Source organism: Danio rerio, chromosome 23 (genome assembly GCF_052040795.2).
Source record: "Danio rerio strain M-AB ecotype USA chromosome 23, GRCz13ab, whole genome shotgun sequence".
NCBI classification, from domain to species: domain Eukaryota; kingdom Metazoa; phylum Chordata; class Actinopteri; order Cypriniformes; family Danionidae; genus Danio; species Danio rerio.
The window spans coordinates 26,136,207-26,147,648 of record NC_141043.1 but is presented as its reverse complement, the minus strand read 5'-3'; the positions used below and the strand labels follow the sequence as shown (position 1 = coordinate 26,147,648).

The window sequence follows — 11,442 nt, the reverse complement described above, 5'->3', positions numbered from 1 at the left end:
CAGATATAAAATTGTAAAGCATCCTATAGAAGATATTAGTTTAAATGATGATCACTGTACGTACATGCATACATCCAGGATTCAGATTTTGCATCTAACAAAAGTTTTTTGATGTGTAAAACAAGTATGTACACCAGAATGTACTCCAATGTTGACATAAATTAGCAAAACAACTCTTTAAAAAATATAAACACCTCAACTGCTCCTTTTAAAATCATATTTGGATATTACAATACTTAGATTTACCAAATATTTTAATCAAGACTTTAAAAAAACTCGATACAGACATAAAATGCGGTTTGTGAATTCACATATAATTGTTAAAATCAATCAATCATTTCAAAGCTTTCAGAAAACAAATATTATTTATAGTTTATTTTTATTTTCCTTCAATCCTAAATGCTTTCCTATAAAGAAAACATTTTAGGATATTTATATGTAGCAGTAACAGGTCAAATGGCCAGGCTTGTACTGATCTGCTGCTTAAAGCACATGTTGGAAAAGTGACATTATCATATCAGAGGCTCCGGAGGCTTCCTTATGTTTTATGCAGTTGTTTTGACGGAGGGAAGCAAGCTACATTTCTAGCTTCATTTTTATGAATTCTTCAGACATTCCCTTTTAAATATGAAAAGCATTGGCTATACCAAAGAAGCCTACACTTTGCATACATTTGAAGGTTGAACGTTGAATGACTATTGAAATATATCAATTGTCTCAATGTGGACATAGAGAGCTGCATTGACATTCCTGTATCTCTGGACTTAAAGCATATGGGGCCTTGAAATGGAAGATCACAAAAGAAAGGTTTGCTATGGAGATATCTTAATACAATGACGGTCTCTACATAAAAAGATCACTTTCACTCATCATAACACACGTGCTGATGATGATGTTACAATAAAAGTGATTTTACTTGGAAAAAAGTGCATACATATCGACTACAGCTGGAAACTTTAAAAATTTTAGCCCATATTGCTCAACAAAACTAACCAAAATATCAGAAGGGGAGAGATAACTAAATTAACAACTCAAGCTGGGATTCCCCACTGCAAACTAAAGTTATAAATTAAGATAAGAAGACAAATGTGATACTGTTGCTATGGGAGTGCTGTAGCTTGCAGTGAGAGTGCTAGTATCTACCTCCTACAAAAAATAAAGATGATCAATATTAACATTTAAAAGAGAACTCTGAGCCAGGGCAAATGCAAGATGCAGATAACAAACACTTATAGACCATAGAAACTTGGATAAGAGTATTTTTGACAGAGGGAAACGAGATGCTTAATCAGATATTCCTCTTTAAAAAAAAAAATCCATCAGCTGTATAAAAAGTCACCTTTTGACCACTAAAATATGTACAAATTCAGTTTGCTTATGGAGCCATATTGAGACCAAAGTACCGTTGGTACCAAACCATATAAGGATATCAAAAGAAAAGTTATATTATTTATCTTAGCAGTTCTTGTCACGTGAATTACAGTGCACTCGTGGCATTCTTTCAACTAGGTGCGCCTGGAAAGCATGAGCACCTAGTTGAAAGAATGCCATGAGCGCACTGTAATTCACAGGACAAGAACTGACCGATCAGCTTTATACTTTGTATGAAATATACACATTTCTACTCCAAAAAGAAATAAAATACAGCAATAAATAACACATTAAAATATAAGGAGTTTTTTTTAATGCGATTTACTGAACTAGTAGTGTTTTGAAATGAATGAATGCATAATAATTGTGAAAAACATGAAACCAAGATTATTTCTCTGACAATAATCGTACAACCAAAATCTATAATCATTGCATCCCTACATGGAATGACCCTAAAGTATTTCACACAATAAAAAACTATACACAATGAGCTCTATCTCTCTCTTTATCTCTCCCTCCCTATCTCTCTCTTTCTCTCTCTCTCTCTCTCTCTCTCTCTCTCTCTCTCTCTCTCTCTCTCTTTTTCTCTGTGTCAGTGTGACTGTATATGAGCAAAGGGCAGGTCAGCTGTCAGACGTGCACTTGCCTCTCCTCTTTAACTCTATATCTGGAGATGTGCTGGGTCATGTGTCGGACACATGCCACACTCTCCTACTCCTCCCACCCAAGAGCCGCAGAAAAACTCCCATAGAGGTGGGAGGCAAGAGGAAGGACCAATGTTTTTTTTTTTTTTTTATAATACATCTGGTGCTCATTGTGTGGAGTCTCTCACAAATCTCTCTCCTATTCTGTCTGCCTCTCGCTCGCTCTTACTCTATTCTCTCTTACAGGAAGCTTTTTTTTTTTTACATACTTGGATCCCAGTGGGGGTTAGTAATTCAAAACATTCGCTTGAAAAGATGTCAGTGGCCATTTCTTCACTGCACTGCTTAACTGGCCCTGTACCTCCAACGCTCGGATCACAGGAAAACAGTCACATGACCTCTAATATATTAATCAGCGGTCTTGGTTGCATATTATCAAAAAAAAAAAAAAAAGGTTTATTTGTTGTTTTAATTTTTTATCAGACTATATATATATATATATATATATATATATATATATATATATATATTCTTTTTTTTTTTTTTTTTTTTTACTTTTCAGAACTTTAGATCAAGACGTTTCCACTTCTGCAGTTTGTTTTATGGCTGTCATGTGGCTGAGTTTCAGTTTATGTGGCTGATGTAGAAATATTCACTGTGGTGAGACGAGGCTAGGAAAGGACGAGAGCAGAGGTGGATGGAAGAGACTGTTATTTATGTAATTTTATATTTATATAGCATAGCAGTGTTTAAATGGTAATTCCCTGAAGGCTATAGGCTAATATAGCTTCTGAATTTGCTGAAATTTGAAAATGAAAATTACGTTACTCACCCCTATGTCGTTCATTCAATGACCTTCATTCATCTTTGGAACACAAATTGAAATAGTTTTGTGAAAATAAAACTGAGAACTCCCTCATCCTCCATAGAGAGCGAAGTTTCCTGACTTGTTTAAAGTCCAGAAAGGTACCAAAAATATCCTCCTAACTAGGGCTGCTCGGCATCGGGAAAATCTGACATTTCGCTATTCTGTTCTGCTACGATATGAATATACTCTCACCGGATGATTTAAATGGCTCTATTTGGAAAAAAAATCAATAAATAGATCAACTGTGATCTAGTTTTTTTATATCACGTGCATCTTCATAAAATATATTAAATTGCAAGCATACACTCATGGGGCACTTCAATAGGTACATCTTACTAGTGTCTTACTAGCACCTTATGCCTTCAGAACTGCACAGTGTGGTCTTTTGCTGCTGTTGTTCACCTTTGACGTGTTGTGCGTTCAGATGCTCGTCTGCATGCTTTGATTGTAAGGTGTGGATATTTGAGTTTCCATTGTCTTTCTATGAGCTCGAACTAGTCTTGCCATTCTCTTTTGGCATCAACAAGACATTTGCGGCCACAGAACTACCGCTCACTGCGTATTTTCTCTTTTTCTGACCATTCTCTGTAAACCCTAGAGATGTGTATGTGAAAATCCCAGTTGATCAGCAGTTTCTGAAATGCTTAGACCAGCCCGTCTGGCACAAACAACCATGCCAAGTTCAAAGTCACTTAAATCACCTTTCTTCACCATTCTGATGACCATGTCTACATCCCTAAATCCATTAAGTTGCTGCCATGTGATTGCCTGATTAGAAATGTGCATTAACGAGCAGTTGGATAGGTGTACCTAATAAAGTGGCCAATGACTGTATATAACTTCAACAAATACAAAAAAATTACAATCACATGTAAAATGACAGGCATATAATTGTATAAATAATTGTATACAATAATATAATTTGAAAAAACATTCTGATCCTGCAATGTGATTATTGCGGATACAATTAAAATGTTAAAGTTTTGGTTGAACTCATTCTTTAAATTAAGTTTATGTGACACTGCTTCTTGAGTCTTGTAGCAGCCTTTTCTGAAAAAAATTGTTATTTGTATACAGTAAATACAAAGTAAATTTATCCAGAATAGTTTCGACAAACATGATGGCACACCCGTTCTTATTATTGATAAGAAATGTATCTTCAGCATCAAATCAGCATGTCATTATTTTTGAAGGATACTAAACTGAAGACTGAAAAATTGATGCTGAGTAATGCTTTAATATTGTAATTTTCCTTAATATTTCTGTTCTTATTATAGTTTTGTCAAAGAAATGCAGCTTTTAATTTTCTTGAGGATAAAATGGTAATTTAAAGTTTTAAACATGTGAAAAAAAATTTTAATGTTTCATTTAAAAAGAAAAAAGTTTAAATGTTTAAAAAAAATTTTATCTTTTTACCCGTGGTATTATTTTTTTCGCAAGCTGGTATATAAATAGCCATAGCCTGGCTAGGCTTGACATGGCAGAAAATGTCCTCTTGTGCCAGTTTGTCCAAATTGAAGAAGGCTTTAGTTTAATGCCAGAAAATTGTGCCATTAATTTTAGACAGAATCACTATTAATCATGACTTCTATTGTCAATATTAACTCACGTGCAGATCAGACTTCTTGTAGGTATATTTTCTGCAATCAATTATGATTCATATCTCTGAGATTTTCAATTTTGCCATCACTGACAAGGTGATCAGTTATGAATCTCGTTTCATAAATACTGGCCTACTGTTGTCCAGATTTGTCTTTGAAGGAAAATTCTTATTTATGTGCTCTTTGCATCTACATATTGATATTTGCATTTATGTATCATGCATACATGTAATTAGCGATAGATTCATATGGGTCTGTGTATAGCGCTTTTGTTTGAAGATAGAGCATTAAAATTTAATGCATTTTAGTCTGTATTTTCCCAAGAGAAAACACATTATCGGAGTCTTACCACGGTCATAAAAGGAGTTTAACCACATATGATACCTGCTGGGAATAGGAGAGCGATGTTGGTGGCAGACAGACAAGAACAACTAAGGAGTAAATCGTGTTTTAATAAAATATCAGAAACAAAGGATTTGTGTTATTGGTTGAGACCGTTTGCAGTCAAAAAACTAATTGTAAGTTTTATTTAAGGAGACTCAAAGAGGCTGGGACATAATAAAGAATACCAGTACATATAAAGAAAACTTATAAGAATACTGAGTTGAGAATGCTCTGTCAGTCTCTTGGGTATATGCTCAGCTAGAGTTTTCCCCCTACAGATAAACTTTAAATGGAAGGCTAATGTGACTATTTTCAATTTGATATGGTTCCCTTTATAACATTGATGTTGTTATGTTTTTGAAATACAATCAGTTAAATTGACGTAAGCATTCATTTAGTTGATACATGATGAAAGACTGTGTATATGCAAGCGCTGTCAGTTGCAGCAGCAAAGTCCTTTGAAAATACTGGGGTAAAATAAATTGTCATATTTTATAGACCTGGCAACGAACAGTGAAATTTAATGCAGTGCTTCTTGTCTGGTCTGAGACTCACTTTATATTCTATATCAGGGGTCACCAAACTTGTTCCTGGAGGGCCGGTGTCTTACAGATTTTAGCTTCAACCCTAATCAAATGCACCTGAACAAGCTATTCAAGGTCATACTAGGTATGCTTGAAACATCCAGGCAGGTGTGTTGAAGCAAGTTGGAGCTAAACCCTGCAGGGACACCGGCCCTCCAGCACCGAGATTGGTGATATCAGTGATTTTGCGATTTTGTAACGGCATATAATTCACCAGATGCGTTTGGACTGGGTTCCTGAAAATGTTAAGTCCTTTTGCATATACCCTATAAAATGCATAATCTTGATACTTGGAAGATCTCATCTTTTATCTTATTTTTGACTTCTATTTTGAAATAACTTTCCACAAAATTTCTGTCAGTCTTCATTTGGAGTTGGAGTCTATGAATGCGATTTATCTCAACTTTTGCTTTCATGGTCTATGAAGTTTTAATGTGCTTCGCTACCTGCTGTGTTTGCCCAGTTAATATTCTTGAGCTGTGTTTGTTCTTCAGTTGTCGCTGCAGTGTGCCAGACCCGTCTAATGCTGTCAGCTTTCTCAAAGACTTGGCTTGAGGTTCCTCCGTCTTAATGTGCGTTTGCTCAATTTGTAAACATCCTGATCTTCAGTATTCTTGTGTCAAGGCTGTTTTCAGTGCTGAGAGCAACATGTAGATTGTGTCTTTGATTTTTTTTCTACATTCTCACCGTATTGATCAGCCCATGGGCAGTCATTAAAGTCGTTGGCTCGTGCTCCTGGTGGACTCTGGGTAGCCTCTCTGAACTCGACGGTCAGCCGTTAACCGGTTATATTAAGATGCATGAGGTCGCTCTCAGCAGCAAGGTGTGCGCCTGGCGTTAAGCTGCGCTCTCCCTCTGGCTGGCTTCAGTGTGTTCTGGGTAATTAGGGTGGAGGGTGTCTGCACTGCCATTCACCTCCCAGGCAGCATCTAATCAAATCCCACTTCAAAGCTGAGGGATTTCAGCCCCGTTCTCTTCAGAGCACAAGACACTCCCATATGCGCACACACACACACACACACACACGCACACACACACGCACACACACACGCACACACACACACCTCTGGATTAGCCAGGCTAAACTGCCATCAGAAGCTGGCCTCTATTTTATGTGAATGGTGAGTTTGTGAGCAGTATGGGTCATCTGTGTAGTCTATTTTTAGTGTTAAAGGGTTGTTTTCATTTGTTTTTTATTACTACGTTTTTGTAACTTTTTTAATTGTATTAGTTATAAGTAGTAATAATAATAATACATTTTATTTAATTCGTCATTTCAGAACACTTAAGGTCACCTTACAGACAAAATAATATACAAAGAAAGTGCATGAAGAGCTCAATAAAGCACAATATGAAAGACTTAAAAGATGCTTAAAGGGATAGTTCAGCCTTATTTAGGGTGTTTTTACACCTGTCTTAATTAGTACGGTTGAATCGCACTTAAGTTCGTTTTCCCACTTGGTGTGGTTCGTTCGGGCAGGTGTGAATGTAGCAATCGTACTCGTTTGCGCACCAAAAGCGGACCAAAAAAGCATACCGAGACCTCATTGAAGAGGTGGTGTCTCTGTACTCTTTCACATTATCCAAACTAAAACAGACCCAACTACAAAAAGTATTTTTGGACTAATCCAGCTGCCATAGTCCTATGCGCTGTCCCATCTTATGAGGTGTGGAAAAAATTATTTGTTGACAGCGCTTTACCAACAATTTTAAACAGAGGGAGAGAGGGAAAACATTACCTGATGGATGGTTGGTAATATTTTTTGGAAGATGACCATGTCACATCGCAAAGTGAATTGCAATGCGTCTTTACCATTTGCAATGAATTAAAACATTGATTTCCAGCTTCATTCTTGAAATGCAGAGTTTGTCTAAAGTAATTTATATAAACTATATAGTATACATTACTATGACCAGGGATACAATCAGCCTGCGCAGTCGTCCCTGCGTAGTAAAAATCGACATTTTGTTTTTATCGCTTTGCTTACTTGCGGGAGTTCCATGGCCATTTTCCCACACAATAATTCAGACCAATCGAAAAGCAGTTTAAGGAAATGCATTCAATAACATCTCACAAATGAGTGATGTGGATTTTGTTACTTGACTTCATTTTGTTTTGTTTTTTTCAACTAGATTGGTCTAAAGCAATCAGTGTGATGTGAAAAGGACACAAAAACGGCAGAAAAATGCTACAATGTATCATTTGTTGCTCTTGGTCCGGACCAAATGAACCGAACCACAAATGTGAAAGCACCCATTCTCACCTTTGTTCTTCTGTTGAACTATATATGAATATATATATAGAGACTTCCATAACATTTGTTTTTGCCTACTATGAAAGTTTATGGTAAAAGATTACTCATACAAGTTTATGACAAGTGGAGCTTGAGCAAAAACAGAATTTTTGAACAGAATTTAGTTTTGGGTGAACTTTCCATTCATCCTTTGATAAAAGTTTCTGAAGGAAAACAAATTGCTTTGGGTTGAATCTTGCAGATAAATTAGAAATGATCTGTTTTGATTTAATGATGTCTTAAAAAATGCTAATTTGATCTGGCTGCTCACCTTACTTGCCTCTGTATTAGTAAGATAAAAGTCCATTTGGATTTGAACTGCAGAGTAATTACATGTTGATCACTGCTTTAAAGATTTTATTTTTTTTTATCATTTACAGAGGAAAAAGATGATTCTGATGAGGATGATGAAGGCCTGGAGGACCTCACAGACCTTAGTGATGAAGATAACGAAGACGATTCTGGTGATTATGTTTCTGTTTTGAGTGAGGCTAGATATGATTGTTCAAGGAAACTTCTGTGTGTTTTCATTATTCACCTGTATTTGCCTGTTTTTTAAACTGTTCCCCATTCCTGTGATTTTTCTTAGATGGAGACCAGAAGCAGCCTTCATCTTCTAAGGGCAAAGCTCCAAAGAAGATGTTGAGTACAGAGCTGAAACAGGTGGCTGAGGGAGATGAAGATATGGTTGAGGACCTGGAGCTCTCAGATCAGGACTAAAATCGGTGTTACATCAGAGAGACTTTTCTATTTCCCAAATAATACTGCTTTTAAAGGAACATTTGACTTTTTTTGGAAATAAGCTTGTTGTACAAATCGCCTTCAGGCCTTGCAGAACACTTTTAGCTTAGCATAAATCATGGAGTCAGATTAGACCATTAGCAACGAAAAGTTGCTATTTTCTAGGTCAATATGGCTAGAAACTATCAAGGATCAAACTAATCAAGGAACTTGGCAACCACAGCAACTTTTCATTTCCAGTGATTTAGGCTAAGATAAATATTCTACTGCCAAACCCAGAGAATGGCTAAATGGATTTAAAAACGGTACAAATCCGCTGTTTTACTCTAGGTGACTTTTAAAATGAGACCATTTCCAAAAAAAGTGGAGTGTTCCTTTAAAGAAATATCTCCTTTAAGAGTCATGTACAGCGCCTGTTGTAGTAATAACATATTTTTTGCACTGTTTTTTTTTACACCCACAAGGACTCTTCATAGTTCATCTAATGCTTCATAATATTGCCCAAATGAAGGCCTTATTAAAAGTGTTTACCTTATGAAAACTAAGGGTGTCTCTTTCAGCTCAGTGTTGCATTGTTGTGTTTTGAGGTGTTGAATTGGAGGCCAGAGGCAGGAGGTGGAGGCGCAGGGTCGGCCCTGAGCACCAGGCTGCCAAACGCTCGTATCATCCACTGCCAGGCTGTGCTGGCCAGGTGCGGAGAGAGGAAGAGAAGAAAACAGAGCGCAGCCTGTTCTCGCGCCAAAACATCTCTCCCCTTCAGTGCTTTCACGTCACTTTCTGAAACCGCTTGGCTTTTTCTAAATGTTTTAAAGCGCTGTTTAAGCTGCCAGAACTCCACACAGCTCTAGTGGTGCTGTAGGAAATTGGTTAAGAAAGACTAAGATTAAGACAGGTTTTTAGTTGTTCTATTCTAGTAGTTATTTAGCTTAAAAGTGTAGTTCACCTAAAAGTGAAAGTTTTGCTCACTCTTAAAGGGATTGTTCACCCAAAAATGTAAATTACCTCATCATTTACTCCTTCATGTTGGTTTAAAACTTTGAGTTTCTTTGATATTTTAAAGAGCCCATATTATGGGTTTTTGAAAATTCCCCTCCATGTAGTGTGTAACACAGCTCTAAGTGAAGTGAAGTATCCAGCTAAGGCTTAAATCTGTAAGAATACAGTGTTTAAAACGGTTGATTCATCTATAAAAGAGTCGACTCATAGTGCTTCAAACGAGTCGCCTTGATACCGATTCATTAGGTGTTTCGCCTTGACGTACGAACGAAACCAAGTTATTCACGTGCACGCGCAAACCCGGGAGATTTCAAACCTGAGGCCCCGCCCTCTGACGCAGAAACCCAGACACACACACACACCCACAAACACACGCACACAAACATGCCGGTCGATTGAAGTCACACTGCAGATGGACATTATCGATTCTCTACCCAGAGATGAAACCTCAGCATTATAACCAAGCAGTTGGAAACTTCTGGAAACTACAGGCTACAAAGAATACTTCATCTGCGTTTGTTAAAGTAAGGATTAGTAAAGAGTTACTTACTAATGGACGTCAGGATGAGTTTCTTCCTCCATTTCTCAAATGTAAGTACGTGCGATTAAAGTTGCCTCGTTGACTCTAGCTTGCAAATGTATTTAGTTGTGATTTGTTACTTGTAACCGAGTGTACTGTATCAGGTTAACTGGCTATATTCTCTTATCGCGTGCAAAGTCACGTTAAAAACGCGACTCGTGCTGCTTTGTTTATGGAGCTCCGTGGTAGAGGTCTGTCCCCGCGCCAGATTTCTGCGGCGCGGGAATAAATTTCCGAATCAATCGCGGGAGCGGTCGGTAACAGGTTTAATTTGGGACGGGAGCGGGCTGTCTAGCAATATCGTGGATATTGCTATGCGAATGAGACAGAGCTTTGCCTGCCTGTGTGTCTGCTTGGCGCTTGTGTGTATGTGTTAGTGCGCGCGTATGAGAGAGAGAGAGAGCGAGCTCTGTCTGGCTGTCTCTGGACTGTTTTGCTGGGTGATTTTCGGTTATGTTCTCCCCCGCTCTTTAGCGGGATCGGGCGCGGCGGGCAGAAAACGGGGCGGTTCGGGCACCGGGACAAGAAATTCTAAATATAAGCGGGAGCGGTCGGGTTCAGGCTAAAACCTGGCGGGTGCGGGCGGAAGCGGGAGCGTTGTCGTCCAGAGGTTTGTGTGTGTGTGTGTGTGGCAGCTAAAATCCACGCCTACACTATGGAGCGCGTATGAACTGTGATTACTTTTATATTGTTGATTAGCTATTGGGCATTTCATTCTCTGACTGAAGGCAGTCAACCAATCGTGACAGGCTGTCATCGGTCCAATCAGCGCAGATTAGCTTCGCGCTAAGGAGGGGTTTGGGAACAAATGAATCACTGGACGATTCATACAGGAGTCGCTGGGATAATTAGGTAAAAATAAATGCAGATTATAAGACCATGAAAGTGTTTTTTGACTTTGCATGCATATTAGACTGTTGTTTGAGACCCTTACAACCAAGATATGACCCTATTTCATGTATAATATGGGCTCTTTAAAGAATTCTGATTGCTGCTACCCATCGACTTTCATAGTAGGAAACAAAAATTACGGAAGTTAATGGGCGGCAGCTTACCAGCCAGTACATTTTTGAACAAGTGAACCAACTATCCATTTAACTCTTCTATCATCTTTAGGGTCAATTTGACCACATTCAATGTTAAACATATGTACATATATAATTGACTTTTTTCCTGTTGTATTACTTTTCCTAATTTAATGGGGAAAACTTGGTCACATCTGTGTTCTTTGGGCCTCAAGCTAAAAAAGACATAAGAAATCTTAGAAAATAATTACACACATTTGTTTTGGGTGATACTGAGGTCACTGTAACATGCTATGATTTTGTAATATGCACTAAAATTGTGTATGTTAAGTTTAATTTTAAAAAAATGTTGTG

At 37.6% G+C, this 11,442-nt stretch overlaps 1 protein-coding gene across 3 annotated transcripts in view; it reads left to right on the top strand.

Annotated features, from left to right (window-relative positions):
- The window catches only part of noc2l (NOC2-like nucleolar associated transcriptional repressor), a 50,655-nt gene extending 41,623 nt beyond the window's left edge, over nt 1-9,032 (top strand). The window contains 2 exon segments of one of the 3 annotated variants that reach the window (NM_001003830.2): nt 8,127-8,210; nt 8,336-9,032. In NM_001003830.2, coding sequence (NP_001003830.2) covers nt 8,127-8,210; nt 8,336-8,466 — 215 coding nt within the window. In that variant the 3' untranslated portion in view covers nt 8,467-9,032. 3 annotated transcript variants of the gene reach the window in all.
- Nucleotides 9,033-11,442: the final 2,410 nt, after the last annotated feature.